The sequence below is a fragment of the Phalacrocorax carbo genome, chromosome 5 (assembly GCF_963921805.1).
Source record: "Phalacrocorax carbo chromosome 5, bPhaCar2.1, whole genome shotgun sequence".
Classification (NCBI taxonomy): Eukaryota; Metazoa; Chordata; class Aves; order Suliformes; family Phalacrocoracidae; genus Phalacrocorax; species Phalacrocorax carbo.
In genome coordinates, this window is record NC_087517.1 from 57,785,890 (window position 1) to 57,812,365 (window position 26,476).

The 26,476-nt window shown below is 38.5% G+C and overlaps 1 protein-coding gene across 2 annotated transcripts; it reads left to right on the forward strand.

The window, feature by feature from the left end:
• Window positions 1-58: 58 nt before the first annotated feature.
• Window positions 59-20,624, forward strand: COPB1 (COPI coat complex subunit beta 1). 2 transcript variants are annotated; one of them, XM_064452642.1, is made up of 22 exons: window positions 59-213; window positions 3,914-4,065; window positions 4,783-5,012; window positions 5,781-5,950; window positions 6,594-6,708; window positions 7,244-7,336; window positions 7,882-8,019; window positions 8,906-9,025; window positions 9,458-9,565; window positions 9,656-9,802; window positions 10,215-10,360; window positions 11,368-11,464; window positions 12,019-12,179; window positions 12,831-12,951; window positions 13,306-13,533; window positions 13,708-13,887; window positions 14,599-14,743; window positions 16,204-16,323; window positions 16,704-16,849; window positions 17,976-18,065; window positions 18,825-18,980; window positions 20,291-20,624. In XM_064452642.1, the coding sequence occupies exons 2-22, from the start codon at window positions 3,975-3,977 to the stop codon at window positions 20,348-20,350; spliced, it is 2,862 nt and encodes a 953-aa protein (XP_064308712.1). In that variant the 5' UTR covers window positions 59-213; window positions 3,914-3,974; the 3' UTR covers window positions 20,351-20,624. The 2 variants fall into 2 exon arrangements, with proteins under 2 accessions (XP_064308712.1, XP_064308713.1); XM_064452643.1 differs by lacking the exon at window positions 59-213 and adding an exon at window positions 489-636.
• Window positions 20,625-26,476: the final 5,852 nt, after the last annotated feature.

Here is a 26,476-nt window from a genome sequence, read left to right on the forward strand (position 1 = left end):
GCTACGCGAAAGGGGCGGGACCTCTGGCGGCGGCGGCCCCGCCCCTTTCGCGTTGCCGTGCTGGTGAGAGGCGTGTCCCGCTAGGGCCGCCGTACGATCGATGTGGCCTGGGGAGGGAGCGGCTCCACGTCAGCCATCGCTGGAGCGGGATCGTGGCGGGCCGAGCTCCGCACCGGGCCCGACTCGACCGGAACGGGCCGCCGCGCTCGCCGGGTACGGGGCTTCGCGCCTGGGGAGCAGCGGCCTCGCCGCCGGGGCTGGAGGCGCGGGGCGGTGGGGGCTGGGGCGGTGCCGCCGGTTCGGCGGGGCCCGCAGGCCCGAGGCCTCACAGCCCCGCCGGTGTCTTCCGGGTGGTTCCCTCAGGGGAGCCCCCGGGGGCGCCCCAGTGGCGCCGGGGCTTCGGACCACCTCGCGTGTTCGGGTGCCTTCGTGGTGCGGCCTCGCGGAGGGGTGCTGCGGTGTTCCGGGGTCGTGGGGCTCTGAATTCGTTGAGAGGAAGGGCAGGCGACCGGCGGCATCTGGATTTTTGGGGTCTTAAATCTTGGATGAATGTGCCAGGCGTTTTGAGAAAAAAATCATCTGGAAAATCAAGAGGAAAACCTTCCTAAACTGGTTATAAGCACTCGGGATTTTTAAGTAAGCATTTTTATATTATATATTCTAGGTTTCACATCAATACAATTATGTTTCCTAAGGTAGCCAAGTTGAGGGTAGGAAGGCTCCACAGAGGGCTCTGGACAGGCTGGATTAATGGGCTGAGGCCAACTGTATGAAGTTCAAGAAGGCCAAGTGCCGGCTCCTGCAGTTTGGTCACAGAAACCCCATGCAACGCTACAGGCTTGGGGAAGAGTGGCTGGAGAGTTGTGCGGTGGAGAAGGACCTGGGGGTGTTGGCTGACAGCCGGCTGAACATGAGCCAGCAGTGTGCCCAGGTGGCCAAGAAGGCCAATGGCATCCTGGCTTGTGTCAGGAACAGTGTGGCCAGCAGGAGCAGGGAGGTGATCATGCCCCTGTACTCGGCACTGGTGAGGCCGCACCTTCAATGTTGTGTTCAGCTTTGGGTCCCTCAGTAAAAGAAGGACATCGAGGGGCTGGAGCATGTCCAAACAAAGGCAGCGAAGCAGGTGAAGGGTCTGGAGAGCAAGTCTGATGAGGGGGGCTGAGGGAACTGGGGTTGTTTAGTGTGGAGAAGAGGAGGCTGAGGGGAGACCTTATTGCTCTCCAGAACTACTTGAAAGGAGGTTGTAGCGAGATGGGAGTCAGTCTCTTCTCCCAAGTAACAAGCAATAGGACGAGAGGAAATGGCCTCAAGTTGCGCCAGGGGAGGTTTAGATTGGATATTAGGAAAAATTTCTTCACCGAAAGGGTTGTCAAGCACTGTGACAGGCTGCCCAGGGAATTGGTTGAGTCACCACCCCTGGAGGTATTTAAAAGACATGTAGGTGTGGTGCTTAGCGGCATGGTTTAGTGGTGGACTTGGCAGTGTTGGATTAACAGTTGGACTTGATGATCTTGATAAGGGTCTTTTCCAACCTAAATGATTCTGTGATTCTATGTTTCTAAGTTCTTACGGCTTCCCAAGGATGTAGCTGGAGAGCAGGAGTGGCTCTGTCTTGTATAAACTGTGTAACTTTCAATTTTCTTATACAAGTACACGGAAATTTTATTGCTGAAGGAGTAGCGTAGCACCTACTTCCGTGTCTGTGGGATGCTCGGTATGATCAAACTGTGATTTGAAGGCCTGTTGCTTTACAGCGAGGAAGGCTTGGTGGTGGTTGTCCCTGCCAAGTCTCCCAGCTCTGCATTTTTGGAAAGTTGTTTTCCACTGCTACTTTTCAGAGCCTAAAATATGCTACATGTTTTCATACTTCAGAGACCTGATCGGTGGTGATATTTGAGAGAATTTCTGCAGTTGAGATCTTTGTATGAGTAAAGAGACCTGATCTACTTTTCCCACAAATCTACTTCATGGTCTGTTTGAGCACTTATTGGAGATGAAAGTGCTAGTTGCAGGGCTTTGAGGCAGGTGTTCTGGGTAAGAGTACGGGAAAAGTATACAAAAAGCTGCTGCTGAGGTGAGAAAACAGTAATATTTCTGAAAGTGAGCGGAGTTGTTTAGGCAGATATTTGTAAACAATGAATGTGAAGGATCTAATCCTTAAAAATATAGAATTCATAACAGAGGTGGTTTTTTAAAAAATGGTATTGAAATTCTTTTTTGTTGTTATTGTGGTAGTTGTGGTACTGTTTGAATTGTGGTGTTTTCTTGTGTAGAAAGAGGCTGCAGCACAACTTACCTGCTCACTGTTCAGCCTGAGGTTCTCTAGGTACCCGCTGGGTGAGAAGAGAGACCTTGGACCCAGCACCAGCTTGTGTAGGATCACAGCCGTTCATTCAAATGCTGCGACTCCATGTCCCACCTTCCCTGCTCCTTCCTCAGAACTATTCGTGAGCCGGGCTGGGAATGGGTGTTTGTTGGTCCGTTGGATTTTGTTTGTTTTTCTTAGCCCTTCAAAAATAAGGTAGGAGTGGAGAGTTTACAGGGTTTGCATCTCAAAGATTGTCTGCACAGATAAAAGATGTCATGTGGGGTAGGAGCTGGTCCCCGGACAATATCTTCTTAAATTGGCATGTTACTGAAAGCCTTATATCTTGGAGATATGGAGGTATGAACTTAAGAGGAAGAGTGATCTGCAGTGAAAGCACAGCCTTGAGCTGGAGAGTTTTGTTTTTGTCTTTATGTGAATCATGACCTTTGATGGGGATAATTTTGTTCAATTCTGTTGGTTCTATTATTAGTAATAATAAATACATAAAGCAACTGTGCTTTTGCACAATATTTGACTGATGTGTAGTATTGTAATTTACAGTAAAAAGGCATCTTCCTTGTTTTAATGATTTGTTAAACTCAGTCTAAGACTTCCAGAAAATTAATAGCAATAGAAGCACAGAGAAGGTAATTTTGCTGTAATGTTTTTGATGCATTTTCTGTAGAAAATACAAAATTGCTCATGTAATAAAAAGTGACAATTTTCTTTACTGTGCTCGTCAGTATGGTATCATAGTGTCAACTGAGCAATAAAAAAGCTTAAGTTTTTACATTACTTAAGAAAAGGAATAAAAAGTTTTATTTGATCCTAAATGTCTATTATATAAGGAAGAAACAAACATGAGAATGCGGGTTGTTATCCGAACTGTCAGCCGCACAGCATCTTTGATAGATCTGTAATTTTCTTGTACTTTTTACTATAAAAATACTTCATTTCTGCATCAGTGTCTGGCGGAGCAGTTAGACAGTAGAGTTGAGCTGGTCTGAGGATCCTTGGCAAGTAAAAGGGCAGTCCTGCTTCCCTCTCCACCATGTTGTCTTTTTTCCCATCCTTGGTTTCTGCTCTGTTGGATCTCGTGCTCATCTTCAAAGCTTCCTTCATAAGCTGATTCAACTTGTTAAACAAGTCAAAAACTTTTCCCTTTTGTTTTTCTGTGATGTTTTCCAGCTGATTTTGCAGCCTGGGGCAGTTCACCTGGAGGAGCACAGGACTGCAGGGAAGGTAGTGGGAGTATATAGCCAAGACTGGGGGGGTGAGTAGATGAGGGAAAAGCTGCTGCTTCCGTTCAGCTGCTGTCAGGTGCCTGTACATTTCTGTTATCTCTGACTGTGCCTGAGTATTGGAAAGGTTTCTTTTGTTTACTTGTTGTTGGTGGTGTGTGTCTTTTGGAAATTTCCTGCTCTTCAATTTTGGTACTAACAGGCATATTTTAGTGTAACAGAAAATTGAGAAGGCTTTTGAATGTAGCTTCTCAAGAAACCCAGAAATCCCTTCAAATCATTAAGTCAGTTTAGGAAACATTTTTGTGTTGCTTGCTAATAAAATCCATTAACTTTGGGATGGCTTTGTTTGCTTGTTTTTTAGGTTGTCTGATATTTGTGTCAAAATAATTCTTCCACTGAGAAAACTTTTGTAACCAAGAACCATGACAGCTGCAGAGAACGTGTGCTACACGTTAATCAATGTTCCGATGGATTCAGAACCACCTTCTGAAATCAGCTTAAAAAATGACCTAGGCAAGTAACAGACGGTGATTTCAGGGATACTCCATCCTGCCTGAGTTATTCTTGTATTCTCTCGTTGTGCCTTCCTAGAATATCTTTCGTGTTTTATAAACTCAAGACAAGTCAATTTGATATTTATTTTGTTCTGTTGATTTTTGAAGTGTGTACATTACTCTGTTTGCTGTGTTTTGAGAAACTTCATCGTATTTATCTTACGCATTTTGGTTTTGGGCTTTTTATCCCCCTAAGTCTGTGCAAAAATTTGAAGTCTTTCTCTGTCTTTCTGTTTGAAGTAATACCTGTTTGGGCTCAGGCAGATTTAAGTAATGAAATTATAAGCAAGAAATTGTCTTGTCACTTGTTCAGTGCACTGCTGTATCTTGCTGGCGGAAATGGCAGTGTTTAGTGTACCTATAGCATCAGAGTGCATTGTAGTATCCTGGTATAAAAGGCTGTTTAAACTTAAGCTTTGAAACAGTCGGGAAATTGTTGAACTTTATTAATTCCAATATGTTGATCCTAGAATTAGGTCCAAACTCCATGCTTATTCTCTAAATATCTCTCGCTTCCTCTGTATCCTTTTAGTAGAAGTAAGGGCATGAATTTTGTTGATATGCTGCATTGCACTCCTTCAGAGAGGGTCTGTATCTTCTGCCACCGAAGACCAATATTCCTCTTAAACTATCTGGGACTTGTTAGCCTTCCTGATTTCATTTCTTCCTCCTCTAGAAAAAGGAGACGTCAAATTGAAGACAGAGGCCTTGAAGAAAGTAATCATTATGATTCTGAATGGTGAAAAACTACCTGGGCTTCTGATGACCATTATACGTTTTGTTCTGCCTCTCCAAGATCATACCATCAAAAAACTGCTGCTTGTCTTTTGGGAGATAGTGCCAAAGACCACTCCGGATGGCAGGCTTTTGCAAGAAATGATCCTCGTATGTGATGCATACAGAAAGGTAGCCTATTATTTATCTGATTGCATATGTTCATATACTGGATCTTTATAGAAAGTGTATCATTTTCTGTTATTTAATATATTTGAAAATGGCTTATGCTCAGCATTTCCTTCCTAACCGTTTTGTCTCAGTGCTTCAGAGCTGGATAACCAACTCTGGTTATTGTAGATAACCAGCAGACCTCCTACCAAGGAATTTTTATATGTTTTTTTTACTGTTATGACTTAACAAAAGTTTAGTGCTTTTCATTTCCAAGTCAGTGAACCTCAGCTATGAGAGGTAACCTAATTACCGTCTTCATAGTGTCTTGGGACAAGCCATGGTACATAGAAGGACGCTATTTTTGGAATAACTTCTTCGTAGTGTATTTGGGATGCTCCTTCACAAAGATAAGGTCCTTCAACTTATTTGGGAATGGGTTGGAAGCAGATGAACTAACTTACACTAGAGGTTAGAATCCAGTGTGCAGGAATGCCTGCAGGGTGAGCTTTCACAGCCCTAGTAATCAGAGAAAACACATACAATGCAGAAAGAAATAATCAGGCTTCCTAAGTGTTGCTACACAGAAAAAGGCGTTTTTAAATATTGTGGAACAGCAGTGTTTTAAGTAGGTGTTTCTTGAGAAGACAATAAGGTGTCATTGTGGATGTTGGGAAGTTGCACCATGGGAAGGCTTAGTCTGAGAGAAGACTAGCAAATGCATTCATCTTAGCTTAATAATTAGGCTGAAGAGTCTGGCATTTCAAATATGTTTCTTATTGATTTTAGGATCTTCAGCACCCAAATGAATTTATCCGAGGCTCTACTCTCCGTTTTCTTTGTAAGCTGAAAGAAGCAGAACTCTTGGAGCCTCTGATGCCAGCCATTCGTGCATGTCTAGAACATCGTCACAGCTATGTGCGCAGAAATGCGGTTCTTGCAATTTACACGATTTATAGGTAAATGTCAGAAACTATTTGAAGTCATAGATGCAGAAGACCAAGGCTAGCTTTAGTGATCTGGATAGGTTTTGAGATCTCATAAACGTTTATCAGTCACTGGTGTGGTGTTTGGGTTTTTTTTTGTTTGCTTTTTCTCCTCTATCTAATGGACTTTTTTGGAAAAGCAAAATGTACTGCTGTTGCGTTCTCGAGTATGACTGAGGTCCTTAGATTGCAGGTTAATTTGTATGGGCAGATGCCATTCTTAATGATCTAAATGTTATTAATGGTAATCATTGTCCACAACCATAAATACAGAAGAATCCTTTCAGGAATATGCATATATAAATTTTTTTGAGCCAAGATGTTCTTCATGTACTGCAGTTATATACAAAACATTATTGCAGTTGTTACCTGAACAGTGTGGCTGAATGTTACTATTACACAGAAATTATTGATGGGGTAACGTCTTAGCTGTCATGATAACAAATAATTTTTAAAGCTTCTTGAGTCTGTTCACTGTTTCAAATAGCTACGCAAAAGTTATGTATCACCACTTTATGTTTTTTAAATTTTTGTAAACACTTGTCTTGAGGATATGCACTTAAGCCTTAGGTTCTACTTACCAGTAGTTGTTTTAATTATGATTTTTTTTTTTAAGAAATTTTGAACATCTTATACCTGATGCTCCTGAATTGATCCATGATTTCTTGGTGAATGAGAAAGATGCAAGCTGCAAAAGAAATGCATTTATGATGCTGATTCATGCAGATCAGGTAAGGATACTTGTCCTCATACTTGTTTGGTTTAAATACTTCAAAATGTGCTAGGTAACTATCTAGCAGTTTGTTGGTAGTATAAACTATTTATATTCATAAAAACCCCATATATGGTAGAATTAACCCATTTGTGGAATATTTGGTACTGAAAAAGTTAAAGCAGGTCTTTAGTGTTGTCTTAATTTTAACGGAGAATTGCTGATTTGGTGAAGGCGTAGGTCGGTGCTGAAAAGTGTAATTAGTTTTGTCAAATGAGCTGAACCAGACTGAGAACCTACGTTACCTACTGTTTTATAGCTTTTGTTGTTGCATGAGAAAGTAACGGCAATTTCTGTTTAGCGTTTTGGGTTATTTGTTCTACAGACTTTTGTGCCTGATTACCATTAGTTTTGTCTCACTTGTTGCCATTTGGATTAATTTGCTCTTCAGGTTTACAATGATTTAGTAAATTGTTTTAAATTTCAAGTTGAAGGGTTGAATATATGCTGGTTTGTGTTTTGAATTTAGAATAATTCATCTTTTATTTGTATAGGATCGAGCTTTGGATTATTTGAGTACCTGTATTGATCAAGTCCAGACATTTGGTGACATACTGCAGCTGGTTATTGTTGAACTAATTTATAAGGTAAACGGAAAATGTTGTGGCACATATAAAAGAAATGTTCACGTTAGATTATATTAGACTGCTTTTTAAAAGGGATAGAATGTTGCTAGCAAACGCATTATAGCTAGCATTTCGTCCATGTCAGGAATATGTCCTTGTTATTCAGTTCTACTAAGATTTGTCTCCTGAAACAACAAACTGCTCCAGTGTGCACGGTATAGAGCAATATGTCTCACCTGATTTGCTGTCATGTGGACTGTATATTATCAGACTGTTCTTCATGGACATGAGCAGGGCATCTGTTACAGAAGCTAGTAGAGGCTATGCCCTTCCTTTTGGTCTGAGATTTTAAGACCTTGTAGCATTGTATAGAATTGTCAATAATAACTTTCTAATAGCTTTTGTAATTAGATTTTTACAGCTAGTGAATGACACTTCTTATCTCCAGAAGAGGTTGTCACCTTTTGCTTAATTTTGTCCTTGTTGTAAGATGATGGGGCAGTCCAGCTATGCGACTGATACTTTCTTTTTTCTTTATGCACCAACCATGCATTGTTCTTAACTAGGTCTGTCATGCGAATCCATCAGAGAGAGCTCGGTTTATTCGCTGCATCTACAACTTACTGCAGTCATCGAGTCCTGCAGTGAAGTATGAAGCTGCAGGCACTCTAGTTACACTCTCCAGTGCACCAACAGCAATCAAGGTATAAAAGTGATATTTTCAGATGTTTCAGTAGCTTTTAGCGCACTGGAATGAATACTGTATGCTGTCTGTTGATTCTTTGGAAGAGTGAAGGCTTTAGCAATATGAGGTATTTAACTCTTTACATGTGAAATGCTGTCTTAAAATATCTCTTAAAATTGGTCACAAAAAAAGACTGAGACTGTATTTTGCAGACCTGTGGCTAGTGGACTTCACGTCACTTTGGTAGGGGACAAGCTTGAATACTGTTGCAAACTGTTGTACGATGGTACTAGCCTGCAATTTTCCTGGCATACTTAGCAAAGCAGACTAAAGCTGAAGATTTGCAGAGGTTGAATGACTTTTGTTACTCATAAATGTTACTCTTTTCAGACCTGGGTAGAAATATAAAGCAGTGAAGATTTACATTGATTACTGACTGACTTTGGGTTCCTAGATTTATGTTTGTACAGCTGATTATTTGAGATCACACAGAAATTTTGAATTTGTATGGGAACTTCAGAAATAGAATATGCAAGTCTAGATTTAGAGTAAAAGCACTGTAAATAGTAGTTTTAAAAGATCAGGAGGAGTATTAATTCCCTTATTCTTGCTTTAGCATAGTCGTGTGTGTTGAGTAGGAATATTGTACGTAGAAGCTGTTAAAACCATATCTAAATAGGCTAATGCTGGCAACTATTTTATCCTCTGTTGTATACGTAAGAGCTGACCCAAGGCATGCCAGGAAAATTATCTCTTTGTGACTTTCTTCCAATTTGATATTAAGTCGTGTATTGTAAGCTGATGCCATTGTGAGCCTTCCTGTGTAATTTTAGTCATGTGGTGGTGGAACTGCCGGTTTCTCCTCTTCATTACTTAAAAAATACTTTTGATCCCTTTAATTTTAGGCAGCTGCCCAGTGCTACATAGATTTGATTATTAAAGAAAGCGATAATAATGTGAAACTGATTGTTTTGGACCGGTTGATTGAATTAAAGGAGCATCCCTCCCATGAACGAGTGTTACAGGTATGCGAGCTGCCTCTTTTCCTGCAAGCTTATTGAAGGCTTTTCTTTCCTAAAAGAAACTTCTGGGTGTTGAGACATATGGAAAAATGTACTTCTGAAGCTTATCTGTTGATGTTTATAAAAACATATTGGATGGGCTTTTGTGTTTCTGACTTGCTGCTTTTGTCTGCGTAAGAATTAACAATGGCAAATGCTGTCTTGATTGTAAGACTTAATGATGTAGCTTGCATGGTAGACTTTTATGTATGTGTAGAATGCATGAAATTAACACTGCGAAGCTCCTAATACCTGGGATATCTGCTTGATTGTCAGTAGATTATATATTATTTATCCAGAAAGTCTTTGAAAATCATTGAGGACTGAAAATTAGAGTTGTATGAAAAGGAAGTAATTTAAAGCAGGAAAGTAGTTATCATTTTGTTACTGTTTCAGGATCTAGTTATGGACATCCTCAGAGTGTTGAGTACCCCAGATCTAGAAGTGCGCAAAAAAACCCTTCAACTGTCTCTGGATCTTGTCTCTTCAAGAAATGTGGAGGAGGTAAAAATATATATTACTTTTGTTTCATTACACTGTTTTTTATTCTTTGGAAAAATATGGGCCTTCATTTTTATTTGATCTTTTCTGCAGCTTGTGATTGTTCTGAAGAAGGAAGTGATTAAAACTAATAATGTGACAGAGCATGAAGATACAGACAAGTATAGACAGCTGCTTGTTCGTACATTGCATTCCTGCAGTGTTCGGTTTCCAGATATGGCTGCAAATGTTATTCCAGTGGTATGCAAATGTTTAATTATATTGTCATTAAATATGTTCTAGCTATACCCAAAACCTGGAGAATAACTGAAGCTGAGCTGTTTCTAATAGTGGCCTCACACAAAGCAGTACTATTTTTAATCCCTAAAGCAATACAGGACTCTTATGCTGTAGTTATTTGTCTTTTAAATGTTTTTTGAAGACCATGAGCTGAAGAGTACCTTTACTTAAAAGTGCGATAATCTGTATCATTAGAAGGACAATTTTAGGATTATGATAATTGGTAATTGTTTGGAATGTACTTAAGGTTGTTTGAGTTCAGCTTTGTTTAAGACAAGATACATGTTTTATTTTTCTGAATGTAGAAGGAAAATACTGTTGTACAAATTTAGCTGTGCTGCTGTTTGTGCTCACGTTCACTCTTTTGTGCTAGCTGATGGAGTTCCTTAGTGATAACAATGAAGCAGCTGCTGCTGATGTCTTGGAGTTTGTACGGGAAGCGATCCAGCGATTTGATAACCTCAGACCTCTTATTGTTGAGAAGATGCTTGAGGTCTTTCACGCTATTAAATCTGTCAAGTGAGTCCAAACTATGATATCAAACAGACATTGGAGCACCCTGTGGCTCACTTGCGTTGAATGTGTGTTGTCATTAAGTATGTACCAAAATCCTCGCAACCCATGCAAAAGAATAACTGAAGTTGAGGTATTTCAGGGGTAGATGATTTCAAGGTACAGCTTCCCTCTTGCCTACTTGTACAACAGATATATTGGGTGCTTGTTGCAATGAATGAATAAATTCAAATTCCCTCTTTATGATGGAATTGATAATTGTATTTCCAGTTGCTAGAGGGTAGCATTGTTGATGAAGGCCAACTCTAAAGTGATATATTTGTTAAAACAGAGCTACTAAGGGATTATTGCAGCAGGAATTTGCGCTTGTAGGCAACTGGAAATGCTTACTGTACATTTATTAGAAAACATAGACTAGGCTTTACAGTCTGCAATGCTGCTTTATTATCTTTGAGAGCTCTGAAAACTGGGTTTCCTGATGGATCCGCAAAAGTTAAGTCGTAGGAGAACTTGTGTGTATCAAGACACCACTCGTGCCATTCTTTCAATACACGAGAAATTCTAAATCCTATCTTTATTGTCATCTCATCAAGTGGGGAAAAAGAATCTCTGAAGCTTTGCTATTTTTTCCCTAATCTTCATTCATGTTCTTGTTTTTCATTTTCTCCAGCATGAAGGAAAGGTTAGTTTGTCTCAGTTAACTGGAGAAATTACAGCTGACATTATTCATGTACAGCAGAGTTATTTCATTATGATCATAATGGAATTTAATTTTGTGAATATCAGGATTAATACAGGGGAACAAATTTGTAGCAAAGAATATAACTCATTTTATATACTTGTTCATTAGTTTACTAAGGCTGACAGGATGATTGTTCTTGATCAAACTCGCTTTCTGTCAGTCATGTCATCTTGAATTTGTCAAGGCTGGCCTTTGCCGCCTGACCTTAAATCACTTCTCTTGATGCTAGTTTATTGTGAAAGCGTGACTTAAGTTACTGTTCTTGTCTTAGGATTTATCGAGGAGCTTTATGGATCCTTGGAGAATATTGCAGCACAAAGGAAGACATACAAAGTGTAATGACAGAAGTCCGCAGATCACTTGGAGAGGTGCGTTTATTTCGTTAGGCTAGCTCTTCGTGGTTTTACTTACTATTATGCAGTGTGTTTTCTAAGAAAAAGATAATGTTATAAAATCAGGTAAGGTGCAACAGGGTTTGGAGCACTTGTGGTATGTAACGGCATTCTTTTTTTTTTTTTTTAATTTTATTATTAAGTAGCATACCTGAAGCTAGCATATACTGAGAAGAAATGATATCTGTTAAGAGGCGAGATGAGAAATTCCTTAATTCAGAAAATTATGGCAGCTTTAAAATGTGATCTAATTATACCCACTAACAAAGGACGAGTGCTTTAAGTCTGGATTGTTCTGAGGGGGATCTAAGACAATCTGTGCAATGCGAGCTTTATGCATGGGTAGAGGAGGCTTCTGTATATATTTCAACATCTGCCTATCTCCTCAAATTCTTCCAAAACTGTTGCATTGTAACTGGCCTTTTACTTATAAAAACCTTATCAATGCAGATAATTTTTATTAAAAACTTCTGCAGAAAAAAATATATTTTTTATATTAATTGTGACAGGTGTTTCCGCTTTGTTTCTAGATCCCAATAGTAGAATCTGAAATCAAGAAAGAAGCTGGTGAGCTAAAACCTGAAGAAGAGGTACCTGTGGGTCCGGCCCAAAAATTGGTGACAGAGATGGGCACTTATGCAACACAGAGTGCTCTCAGTAGTTCCCGACCTGCCAAAAAGGAAGAAGACAGGTATTTAAGATTTAATTCTAGGCGAGGAGTGACTTGGTTAATTATTTTTTTTTTTAAGTTGTGTTGTCTCTCACGCAGAGTTTAGTGGTTCAGGTAATTTCCTGTTTTAAGGTATTATACCAAGTAGGTGATATCTGGTAGGAAATTGCCTAATTGCTTAGGATTTGTAATCAAAGCTAACTTAATCCTTATCAGAAAGGACATTATTAATTATGGTATCCCAAATTCTAGCTGATTCTTTATAATTTATACATAAAGTCCCCTCACAATTTGAATTGGATAGAGATGTTGCCGTTAGATTAAAACATTTTTTTCTTAGTATCACCTTGCACTATTTAATCCTGCTATAGCTACCAGTGAAGTAAACCAGAACAATTGCCATATTTCCTTAATTACTGCAGGTGGGCTGCTTCATCTTGACTAGTTATTATCATATCAGAGCTACAATGAAATTATTATACATCACACTTTTCACTCCCTATTCTGCATGGAAATGGCTGTGTGGCTTGTGAATGTGTCTATATCTGGAAAATTCTAGAGGAAAAAAACCAGCTTGTTTTGTTGGTGCAGTATGGATGTTAAGGTATGAAGAGTAGTTGTCTAACGAGTGTCATCCGAAACTAGTTTTCTGATTATCATTTGTCTTTGCAGACCTCCATTACGAGGATTCCTACTTGATGGTGATTTCTTTGTTGCAGCTTCCCTTGCTACAACTTTAACTAAGATTGCTTTACGATATGTGTCACTAGTTCAGGAAAAGAAGAAACAGAATGTAAGTCATCCATTGTGTTTTCACTGTAGTTGCAAAGAAGAGCTGGTTGTTGCCTTTTTTGTTTTAAACAGATGCAAAATGGGTTAAGTCCAAAGTGAAGTGACAGTTACATAATTGGATAATAATGATTATTTGGGTCACAAACAGGGCCAACCGCTTCCCAGCCATTCTGTCCAGGTAGTCTAAATCATACTGCTTGGTTTCTAGGTAACAAGTACTAGAAAAAATAAGTTCAGAGATTGTATGATTTGATTAATGCACACATTTTTGTAAATAAGTCAGAAATAAACACTTCTGCAAAGCTATGTAATACGCAATAACCTCCTCCTATTCTCTTTCCTTTGTCCATCTCAGTCCTTTATTGCAGAAGCTATGCTGCTGATGGCCACTATTCTTCATTTGGGAAAGTCCTCTCTTCCTAAGAAACCAATTACAGATGACGATGTGGATCGTATTTCACTGTGTCTGAAAGTTTTGTCAGAATGTTCTCCTCTCATGAATGATATTTTCAACAAAGAATGCAGGCAGTCCCTCTCTCATATGCTGTCAGCCAAGCTAGAAGAGGAGAAACTTTCCCAGAAGGTGAGCTACTATAACTGTGTAACCATAAACACTGGGGATTTTTTACAGATGTTCACATCCAAGCAGGTCCCCAGAAATGTCACCATTTGACTGCGTGTAAGGTAGCCATTATTTGTGTCTTTGCGCTAAGGAATGGAGTCCATTGTGAATTCTTGACTATTTCTTTTCCTGCAGAAAGAATCTGAGAAGAGGAATGTGACGGTTCAGCCAGACGATCCCATTTCCTTCATGCAGCTTACTGCTAAAAATGAAATGAGCTCAAAAGAAGACCAGTTCCAGCTTAGCCTTCTTGCAGCAATGGGAAACACACAGAGGAAAGAGGCTGCTGATCCTCTTGCATCCAAACTTAATAAAGTAATGTGAAAGTCAATGTTTTAATTACGTGCACTTTGTGCTGCTTATGCACGGGGTCAGCTTTGGGAATTGCAGGCTGGAACTGATGAACCAGGCTATGCTGGTTGATTGGAAAGACCCAGTATTTTCTGGTTAGGATCAGGAGAAAGAAAAAAGCCCTTGTGCTTAAAGTTGTTACCTTCTTCACATGGGAGGGGAAGAATAAGGGAGAGTTTTGTAGAGTGCTGAGCTGGTGGGATGTGGAGAAGAAATTAAGATTGTTTGCCCGTCTGAAGAGTATAGTCAGGTTCACAGCGGGGAGAGCAGGGATGTCACAAGTGATTAAGAACCCCTTCCTTTGGCTGCTGTATGCAGCGTATCCTTGTTTCATTCGTCATACATTTCTTTGTTGCTGGTTAGCAGGACCTGCAGAGAAGGTTCAACGAGAAGAAATCTCTTCTCACAACTTCCTGAAATACTGTTTTCTGGATGAAACTTGTGGTGATTGTTGGCAGTGGTTTTTCCTTTTTTTTTCTTTTCCCTTTTTTCTTACCGGTAAGTTAGTTCTATGAAATTAAAAGCTCTTTGCACACCTGCTTGACTTGGAGGCTCATTTTAGAGTAGTGGATTTAATTGAACTTTGTTTTAATTTTTTGTCATTGTCTGACATGATTCCATGTTGTAAACTGGTTTATGAGGCGAAAAAATACCTTAAACTCTTTTCTCTCACAGGTTACTCAACTGACAGGTTTCTCGGACCCCGTCTATGCAGAAGCATATGTCCATGTCAATCAGTATGACATTGTGCTGGACGTGCTCGTGGTCAACCAGACCAGTGATACTCTGCAGAACTGCACACTAGAGCTAGCTACACTAGGTAAGGAGAACTGGTGGAAACAAAGCAACCGTTGGGCAGCAGTGAGGTACTGGCATTGGCACCTAGTTGTAAGGGGTTTCTGAAACGCTTCTAAATACTTACAGATTTAGGCCACCTAGTTGCTGTTTTGAAAAGATGTTTCTGAATGCCTTTAAAAATATATTTTTATTCCAAAAGGTGGAATACTTGTATCTATTGGCACTGACAATACTATCTGATGATGTAAACCATAGTCAGATATGGAACTTTTTCATGCTTTTTTCACGAGAAAGAACATACTCCATTTCCCCTTCTCCCTTTTTTGTTAAATATGGACAGGTTTTTAGATATACTTATTCCCCATTGTGCTGTTACCATAGAGCAAGAGGACAAAATCCAAACTGGTATGGAGCAAATGTCAGGCAACAGAAAGCAATCTGCCCTTGGTGGTTCTTGCACTCAGCCTGAAGTACTTAAATACTGCGTTTACTCAGCTGTACCAACAGCTGTACCAGAGGCTTGCTTGAACAGCACTGAGGCTTCATTAACTTGTTTTAGGGGAGGGACTGGTGCAGATAATCCAAGAATAGCAACCAATTTCCTACTAGTTATCTTCTGTTTTGGCAGTCAGGAGTTGAAATATGTTCATGTCATACTAGGAGAACACGTTATATACTTTTAATTGATGTAAGGATGACTGGAGTGGCATAGCCTTCCTCCTATTCTTTGGTAAATCATTTGATCAGCCTAATGATTGAGATATCTAAAATGAATATACTACTTAATGGGTTGTAATTTTCTATTTATCAGCTCAGTAAAGCGGAATTCTGTATTTCCCAGCTGGTATCTTCAAATATACTGCAAAAACTGACTTGATGCATCACTCGTGTGTAGAGCTGATGCTGTTCATGCTGTGTTCTCAAATTGCACAGTTTGATAGAACTAAGGAGTCTTTTACAATAGCTTGCTAACAGATTAGGAAAAATACATCTCTTACTGTTTCCTGGGAGCAATTATGTTCAAAATCAAGGTGATACTTTGACCTGTTTATGAATAGCTAAGTGCATGTAATACCGGCTGTTGAACTTTGGTTTTGAGACACTTGACTGTAGGATTAGATATTATGTTGTCAGTGATTAAAACACAAAGTAGAGTTAACCATCTCCTGATTGTTAAAAATTTAATACTAGACTCAATCTAAAGCCCATTTAAGTTAGTATTTAAATTTGTTTTCATTGGATTTTGGGTGAATACACTAATATTTTAAACAAAATTTTTAATGTAATGTGAATTATTTTGTTTCACAGGTAGCAAACTGTAAAAAAAAAAAATCCAAATCAACTAATATATTTATGGTAGTGTTTAGTGCAACTCTGTAGACATTAGAATTGAATTACAAGAAAATAAAAAATTTTGTGCCGACACCTAAACTTGTGTACTGGTAATGTTGCCTGATCCCTACCTCCCAATTTCTTACACAGGTGACTTGAAACTTGTGGAAAAACCATCTCCTCTGACACTTGCTCCACATGATTTTGCAAACATTAAAGCTAATGTCAAAGTCGCTTCAACAGAAAATGGAATAATTTTTGGTAATATTGGTAAGTAAACAATGTGCAAAATTAACATTAATGTGTAGCATTTCTTAACTACTTAATGAGCTTAAAAATAATTAAAACACTTCATACTGGAAGAGGAAGTTAGTCTACAACATATGAATATTTTGTGATGTTTTTTAAAAAGTTTATATCACTTAATATCATATCTATGAATATGAAATGAGCTAGGCAGCTTTGCCTGAAAGACCAATACAGATAACTCAAAGTTCTGTGGCAACTGGGTAAAGCACTTGAAGAGGACAGAGGTCAGCAATGAGATTGAGCGTTAACCGTTGTTAACTGGCAGGTGGTAACCAAGCACTCTTATTCACTGCAAATTCACTTTTTTAAACATTAAGGGTGGTTTGTGTTCTATATTGCAGTGTATGATGTCTCTGGAGCAGCCAGCGACAGAAACTGTGTCGTTCTCAGTGATATTCACATTGACATCATGGATTACATTCAGCCTGCTTCTTGTACGGATGCGGAGTTCAGACAGATGTGGGCAGAATTTGAGTGGGAAAACAAAGTAAGTTTTATTCTTTGTGTGTTATTTGGGGTTTTTGTTGATGAGGTATAATTCTGTTTCTTGGTTCTACATCAGCTCATTACATCAACATTATCTCTTGTGATATAAACCTCATTCAACATCCATATTGGATGTTGGCCTCAAGTAACTCATTGTCTTATTGTTATCTTATCTGTTTCACAAGCTTAGTGATGCAATATCTAGTTTTTCCTTACAAAAGAGTTATGTGCATTGAGCCTTACCTCCTGTAGGGAAGGTGTCCAGATTGCCTGGTGATTGCTGTGTATTTCAGCTCAAAGGTGAGATTGCAACAAATATAAGTTTATGCTGAGACTGCAGAATTGGCCTCTCCAGAGACTGCTTAGCCTCTCCAGTTCTGAACTATGTTGGTTATTTTTGTTGTGGTGGTGTTTTTTTTTTTTAATCGTAGAATGTTTTGTGTTGTAAGAGACCTTTTAAAGATGATTTAGTCCAAAGCCCCTGCCGTGGAAAGGGACATCTTTCAGTTTATTACTTTGCAATACATCTGTAGCATACAGAGTGGTTATCAGTGCTACATAAGACCAACAAAATGGTAGGTACACTTAATGTTAAAAGGTGCCCAAACTGTTAGTTACAGACCTGTTAAAAAAGGGCTTAAGGGAGATAATCTCACACAACAGAGCAACATAATTTAAGAATAGACTAGAAACATTAAGATAGAATGGGTTACGCAAACTGTAGCCTTGTTTGCTGCATGGATTTAAGTTCCCTCAAAGGGAACTTGTGAACAATAAATTTCAATCCATAATATGTGCAGCCTTAGCAATTTGTAAACTACTCGTATAAGATGTGTTTAAAAGCAGTTTAAACAAGACACACAGTAGTCAATGTGAGGAAGCCAGCAGAGCCCAGAGAGCTTTGCTGCTGGAAGGGGAATATGAAAGTAATTTTTATCATGGGTTGAAGGCAAGCTTTTGGACTAGATACCACTTTTTCTTGTGCTGGCAATGTGTAAACTATGTTCAGACAAGAAGTATACTGTTTGCTGTGGAGGGTCTACATGTGTAGAACCCTGAAGAAGAGATGGTTTCAGAAATGCCTGAGATGCTAATTAACGTAATTGCCCTTTTTTTCCTTCTTGAAGGTTACAGTGAATACTAATATCATTGATCTAAATGAATACTTACAGCACATACTGAAGTCAACCAATATGAAATGCCTGACTCCAGAGAAGGTAAGCTATTTGCTTGAAGACTTTTAGACACCCTTTTTAGTTTGCGTGCTTTGTTTAATTTGTTTAGTATTTTTATAAATATTATTCAAGATGCTTGTTTACAATATGAAATAGTACATCAAAGTTTTTAAATGAGTGCTCTGAAATCAGTAAAAGCAAGTTAATGTTATCAAAATTCTGTGTCACTTAATCACTTCAGCTATTTCTTGCCCAGCTAGAAAATCAGAATGTCTGTTTTCATTTGTAGTAGCTAAGATACAGTATAGATTTGATGGAACCATGTTTTTGTATAGGTTGGTTTTTTTGGTAGCTCCAAGTTCTTTCCTTCTCTGTCAAAGTTTACCTTTTGCCAATTCAGCCCTTTTGTTGTAAAGCAAAAAATAAATATATACAATAGCTATTTGTTTTTAAGATATAACATATATATAATAGTTATTAGCTAATATGTGTATAGTAGCCAAAATAGGTATAGCAGCTATTGCTACAATTTAGCTTCTTTATCATTTTGATGTTCTTTAAATCAGATCATAAAATGCCATCCTACCTTGTTTTGATGAGTATTGTAGATTGCATATCTTTCAATATTAATTTTAGGAAAAGGCCACCACTGTTTCCCACTGCGTGATTCTCATTTTAAAAGATGTTGTATGCAGAGAAAGAAGTTTAAATACTGATATCTGCCTAGTTACGCGTAGGATGAATCAAAATGTATTTAAAGGATGTTTGCCTTTCTAAAGAGCTCAAATATGATTTTTTTAGGCACTTTCTGGTTACTGTGGCTTTATGGCAGCCAATCTTTATGCACGTTCCATATTTGGAGAAGATGCACTTGCAAATGTCAGCATTGAAAAGCCAATTCATCTTGGACCAGAGGCACCTGTCACTGGCCACATACGAATCCGTGCAAAGAGTCAGGTAACATGGCTTCCATTCAGGGCACTGTTTGTCATTTTTAAGAAAATGTACTGAGCACTCTATAAAAAACTTGCAAATTCTTGGATGTTTGTTAGTTTCTAGTATTAGGTAAATGGGAAAAGTTTTAGGGAAGATGACTATAGAAACTTCAGCCTTAGTTTAAAAAAAAACTATCTAATACACATTTTGTGAGGAAAGAATGCCTTTTTAGTTAGGCGGAAGCATACCCTAAAACCACATTGTACATCTTCTCTCCTAGAGCATTATCATAAAATAGACCTTTGGGCCAAGTTTTTTCTTATTTTATCCATAGTACTGCAATTAGGGTAGTATACTTGATTTGCTCGTTTAAATAAGGAGCAAATGCTCCCTGAGGTTCCATGATGTCTTTCAATTTCATATAACAAGGAAATCTTACGCATATAATTGCTGTTTGCTGGTTCTTTTTAAAAACAGCTAAACAAAACCCAAAGTCTTTCAGTAGAGTTATTTTCTAAAGGTACCTCTATGAATTTGCATTGGCTTTTAGAACTTCTACCACCTGACAAAAAAAAGTACAAAATTTGGAACTGTATAGTAACAAAACAGCTAGTATACCAATAGAAGCATTTTTAAACGTCGTACGTTAAAGGGCTGCGTGCGAATTTCACATTTGTCACATAAAACCATTTAGTTTATGTGAAGTCATAATACTAAGAAGATTTCAGAGTGGTTTATTTTAAGGTTTCTGATATGTTTACAGTGGCAGGTTTTTACCTAAGATTGCATTTAATTGTATATGCCAGCTTAGCTTCATCTTGAGATAATTCTGTTGTTGATTAGGTGGATTTATTTGTGCAGTTTCTTTTGAGATTTCTTCAGTTTCTGTGCAATATTAATATAGTTGTTTGATTAAATTATTTTCTATAGCTTTAGTGCACTGAGTGCTAGTATCAGCACTTGGACTTTCAACAGCTGAATTTCAGTAACTGGACTGACAGTTGTAATTCTTCAGTGGCAGCATACTTTCAACTGGTGGGAGGTCAAAGGCTTTTTTTACTTTTCTGCCTTTTGTATTGGTAACAGATTTAGCAGTTGCTAGCTCAAATTTGTTTCCTTATTTCAATAATATATGTAGATGTAGCCTTTATCTAATGTTAAGAAGGTGTGCGCTATAATGAATATGAATATAAATAAATGAACAGTTAGAAATACTTTAATTTCCATGCCACTAACTTCATAGGTTTCTGTATATAGAACTTCCATTTTAACATAGATAAAGTTATTTTGAGGTATCTGTGTCATGAATGTCTCTCTTCTTTTCTTTACAGGGAATGGCCCTGAGTCTTGGAGATAAGATCAATCTCTCTCAGAAGAAAACAAGTTTATAAATTTTACCTAATGTCTTTTCAGGTCTTTTACAATTTAACCTTAGGTATGTGGCTTTTGGGATCCAGAACATCTTATACTCTTCACTGTTCTGTAACTGTAGAAGCCAAGCTTTTGAGCTGAAAGCATTCCAGCAGAGAATTTATAGGTTCTCCATGATTGATACTGAGCAAAATTTTAAATCTCCAGGCTTTTTTTCTTTGTCCTGGAAGTCATGTTTTCTTTGTCTCTAATATATACTGATGTTCACAGTACAATAAACAAATTATGCCAGTACTGCTGTGTCTGTAAATTATAAGCTCTGTTATTTGATCAGTATTGAATATCTGGTAGGGATATTATGATACTCTTAAGTGGGAGTGTGTTTACAATAGTGACTAGGCCTGAATTGTGTTAATGTGTGATCATGACTCTTAAAATACTCTGGTATACCTAGGAGAATATATATATATTTGCCAACTAAATCAGAGGCTGTATGTTCTAAATGGTTAGCTTAGTAATATCATCACTTGACACAGCCAAGCTTGTAATATCAGAAAAAAGATTGTCAAAATTCAGCTCTTTCCAGCAAGGAGTAGAACCTTAAACTTTGTTTCTGAAATGCTTTCCTAATAGCGTTACCATGAGTAACATAACATTGTTCGTGGTGTTCTTATTTTTTAGTTAATACAGAAAAGACAGCCAAGTGCAATATTAAAACTGTAGCAGTGTAAGCAGTATTTTCAGTGAATGCAGCCATTAGCCACATCTCTACGCTCAGGAAGGAAGGATTCAGACTGATTATGATCTTGTAGTGAATTGAATCAAGCTGAGGAATTGTGGAAAGGGAAGAGTTGTGAGTGAAGGTCAGGTCAGGATGTGGAAGTGAGTTAACACCATTTGCCTACTAAATGTTATGCAAATTAGCAGTAGGTTAAAAAATATAACCATTAGATTGAAAATACTTTTAGCTGAATCTGTTAAGCATGAATTCTAAACTTAAATTGTTGCAAGCCATTAATTCTACAGAAGAGTCCCCAGAGTCAATGCTACTCTTCAGCTGGCAGAAAGTCCTGCTGCTGAAGTTCAACAGCTGTGTCCTGCTCTACTAGGACAGAAGAGAATGGAGTTAGTATCCTGAGTAGCTGAATCCCAAAACATTTAAGGCCTCAGTGAGGCCCCACCTGTTTTCCACTCTGAATAAGCACAGAAAGGAGCACACATGTGAATTCTGAAATGAAAGAGGTCTAGGCTGCTCTATTTTCTCTGGCTAAAGGATAGCCCTAGAAGTACAATGTAAAAACTGAGCTAATAAGTGACATTCATATAAATACTTCATTATCTGTTCCTCGCAATACTACTTCTTGCCAGCTAGCTTTGGTCTGTTCTTATAAGCGTTAGGTTCACTTTTCATTCCAATCCTGTACTTAAGCGTAGGTGCTAAAAGAAAATAGCTTGCCCATAGTAAAAAATGGGGCAGATCTGCCAACAGCTAAAGGTTTGCACTGATACAGCTGTACAGTTCTGAATTTTTATTACATAAAAATCATAAAATCAGTAGAAGTCTGCTGGCAGTAGTTACCTTCTAAGCCATTAGCCATCAAAGGAACATTGTATCTAACACTACCAAAGTCTGTGTTACTGTACTCCAATGTGCACAAGTCTGTTACAGACAAGCCTGTACACCTGCTAAGGCTATGTCTTCTGTTAAATATTCTAGATTTGAAATATGTGACTTCCAAAGCTATGATGTGTTTATTTTATTATTTTCTCATAGGCACACACCTCATGCTTACTACATATAATAAGAAAAAGGAAGGGGTCTTAGATAAGCAAGGCTGTTGCCATGATTTCGTCTGAGCAGAGAGAAAACCTTGAAAGTAGCTTCTGAAGGCACTGATTACCTTCTGGACTTCTGTGAGCATTGATTATGGTCATGAAACGTACAGGTCAGAGTAATGTATGTTTCAGGTATAAATAGTAGATACTGTGGACACTATTATGACAATGGGGTTTTTAAAACCTTTACCTGCTATAGTGGGGGGTATCCAGCTCTTGCACACCAGTAGATGTAGAGACAGTAGATCAGTAAGACAGATAGTGCAAATGTTGCTGAGGGACCTGTTTTGCATGTTTTGAAATCCCATTTTGGTTCTGCCACTATTTTGCTTTCTAATGAAAGCTCCAACTCATGCATCACATGATACTGGCAGGAGCTGAAGCTCTGGATATGCAGGTCTGCCTTGATAATGAAGTTATGTCTCTACATGAATCTCACAGCAGTTGTATTGCAATCTGCGAACTTGTGCCAGATTCATAGTGATCTGGTAGAGATAAGCAGAATGTGATCTTAATTGTAAATCTCTGGGGCAGGAGTGGGGGTAATGGGAGAAAAGCATACAACTATGTTGCATGTACTCGCCCTCCTGTGAAATTCCATGGATTATTGGTATGCTGCCTGGGGGTGCGTAGCAGGGATTTTATTCTCCAATCACTTTGAGCCAAACAAGAGAGAAGAAAATTGGAGGACTCCAGTGAACGGTTTCACCCCTGCAAAGACACTGTGATTAGCAGGACACTAAAGAGATTGAGTCATAGCTGTGTGCATACTGACTGGTGTGAATGAGATGGATTTGCTGACCGCAGCCAAGGAAAGGATGGTTTTGGAGAAGGAGAATGACTTCCTGTATCTGCTGTTGAAGCCCTGTTTCAATCACAATCTGCTATCCTCATGGGAAAATAGAAAAACATCCTGGCATGTCAGATATCCATATTTCATGTGTCTTAGTCAGCTGGGAGGGCACATAATTTAAGTTTGTTTAGGATATCTATTGCTGTCAGAACTTTATGCAAGGACATGAAAACACCTGTTCAGCAGAAGCTGCCATGACTTTAGGATTCATTTTCCACCTGTCATGCTTTTCAGTAGGCTCTCCTGCAGAACTGGTCGACGTTTTTATTGGTGGCACGCATTTTTTCAGTAGCCTGAACATGAAAAAAAAGTTAGGTGCATGTTTCATGTCTATATTTCAGAGATTAAATTCTTATATCCTATTGTATTTTGGCTAAGCTTCTGCTCAGTAGCTCAGATGATAGACTGATTTTTGGTTTAGAGCACCTTTTTCTGAAAGAGCTTTTTGCCCTAAAGAAAGACTGACTGAGAGGTTTCCTGTGTCTGCCTGTGTACACAGACAGGATTCTCAAGCTGCATTGTTTGAGAGTGGTGGTCCACTGGTCTTCAGCTGCTCCTGGGCAGGCCTGTGTAGTCAGTTCCCTTGTCACTGCTTAAAAAACCCTGTACTTGTGACAACTACCACAACCACTTACAGGGAGAGGAAATAGGAGGAATGTTGATGTATGATCGTCGTGGTTTCCATAAGGGTGAGCAAATAGGAGACCTGAGAACCACAGATTCACCACTGATCACTTCAAGAATTGCTGCTCTGAGGAGAACAGGAACTCTTAAATAATTGTTGTTGAAGTGCTTGATCAGCATTAATGGGGTGCAAAACATTCCTAGATGGTAGAGACCTGTTCTGCATATACAAAGGAATATCGTGCACAGACCATCCTACTTTAGAATCCACTTACAGCTTTTTCATTGCAGCAAAACTTAGTAAAAGCTGTATAACTGTAAAGTTACAGTCATAAAACTGTAAGTAAGTTAAAGGCTGTATAACTGCTTAGTAAAAGTGTATAGCTGTGCCTGTGCTGTATTGTTCAAAGCACTGTACAAGGAGGTTACTAACCTATTTTCTGAGCATCAGTCAGTATGTATTGCGTACCCTATGCTTGGGTAAGGTAGCATTTTTCTACAACTCTGATTTCAGAAACTTGGGTAAGAATAGGAATAAATTCCCAGCAGGAGTAAATGGAGCAAGAAAACTTGTTGCTTTTCCATTAAAAGTTTTTGAAAGTCGTTGCATGGTGCAGTGCTGGCATAGCAGGAAGCTGGTTTCTCTGATGTCCCTGCTCCTAACATAGAGCAAGTCAGGGCCAAATTTCTTTATTCAGGGACCAATGAGGATTTATATTTCTGTCCTATTTAGATGATACATGAGAAGCAGGAATGTTTATCTGATGACAGCCATGATAAAGGCAACTCTCAGTTATCTAGGAGAGGAGGGGGTCATCCCCAGAAAACACGAAGGTAGGTAATATGAAACAAAAATAAATCAGGTCACAGGGGAAAATAGTTTATATATTGAGCTTTAAAAAGATTTGCAAGTGGTTTCTGTTGAGAGAGCTTTATACGACTCCCAGAAATGTGGTGCCTTGTTTGAGGGGCGTTTGCTCTGTATCATCTGCTTTTGGCATAGAGCTGCAGCTGGAGTGTTGAGGAACGACCCAGCCAGTTAATCCCCATCTTGGGTAATCTCCATAGCAATACCTATTGGTTAGCTGCACCCTGTCACAAATGAAGGTACTTTATAAAGTTTATAACGTTTTCATGTGCTGCAACACTAGGGGGTGCTATCTTATAACGGAGAAGAAATTTTGATAGAGTTTTGGGGGTTTTTTAGCGTTAGGAAGAAAGTAAAAGATGGGCTGCAGATTTCATTATAAAAGCAATACAGGGTAATTTTGGCCCACTCTTGGGGTCACCTTCCGTTGTTTTTTGTGTATTTTGAGGTTGCCTAGCTATGTATAACCGGTGCACAGTGCTGCTGACAGCTCAGATTACTAATTCAGTACATCTGTTTGAACACTGCCTTTTCTCTAGAGATTTTATTTTTCTAAAACATAATGAGATAGATTTGGCTGTATACAGCTGGCCTAGGGAGGATCTCCTGTTTGAAAGACATGATAATGAGTTATTAAGAGAGGGATATAGGTGAAATACAGGAAATTCTAACTGTGACTTTGCCTGTACATTTGTAATATTAATCTAGGCAATTTTTTGTTTGAGCAAAGCCATAAATATCCACCTTACTTCACTAGGTATTTCTCCTGATTTTTTTTTTGTGTTCTCTAGCTTGTCATTTTAACCTGTTCCAAACTCTGTGTATCTTTTTTTTTTATTGCATCAGTGCACTATACTTCATCAGAATGATCCACAATTGCCAAGAATCTAATGGAGTTGCTAGCAAAAATGTGATTTATTTTGTTTTGAAAGATCAGCATAATTCTTATAGCTATAGATTGTAGATATGATTGAGTTATATGAATTTGGATGTTGTCAAAAACAGTTATTTTACATAGGTATAAAATCTGCCATTTTTGTGGCTTGCAAGTCCCTATATTGCTCTTTCTTTCACTGGAATTTCATTTAGTGGAAGCAGAAGAAACTAAGCCTGTTTTTATCCTGGCCCCAACACAAGAGCAGAGTTAGTGGATCTTGCTGTTCCTACATCTTATTCATGGTGTTTTCAGGTTTCATGTTTCATGTTTTCCCTGTAATATCTGATCAAAGGTCTATCCTTTTACACAGGTGGTCACACTAGCATCTTTTAATTAAAAATGTGGTCACTTCTTTTTCTAAGGTCTTATAATACCATAAAGAGTTGTAAGAATTTGGTCATTTGATCTAATTTTAATTACTTCCAAGGTCTGGAAATGACATCCAACTTCCATATTTAGAAAGGTTAGGAAACTATTTTCTTCTGCAGAAATGATAATTTGAATTTCAAAAGGCAGCAATGGGGTTTCAGTCTGATCTTTTAGAATAACTGCTGCCACTCACATTCAGACACAAGACTAAAGAATTATTTCCACTGAGTTGTCCTTAAGCTACACGTTATATGAGAATACATAAATATTTTATTAATGTGCAGAAATTTCACTCTATATGAGATTCCCCATGACCTTTACTCTTTTCATTTTTGATCTCAAATATTTTGTTACTGACAACTCTAGATCTTAGGTACTGTGGAAAACTAACATGGCGTGTTGCATAGGCATCCCTGCTTTTAATTGTTTTTCAAATTAAATTCTGTCATTATTTCCAATATCCACTGAATTCAGTGGTGCTAGTGGGCTGATGTTCTCTTTGAGCTATGCCGACTGAAACACCTGAAAGGGTTGTTCATATGCAGAAGCACATAACACTTAGCAGTAAATTCTTTTTTGAGGCCAGGAATGGTGAATGAATGGTGCAGGCCACCTTCAAACTCTGGAGGGTAGCATTGTCACTTCAGAGGCGTCCCAGC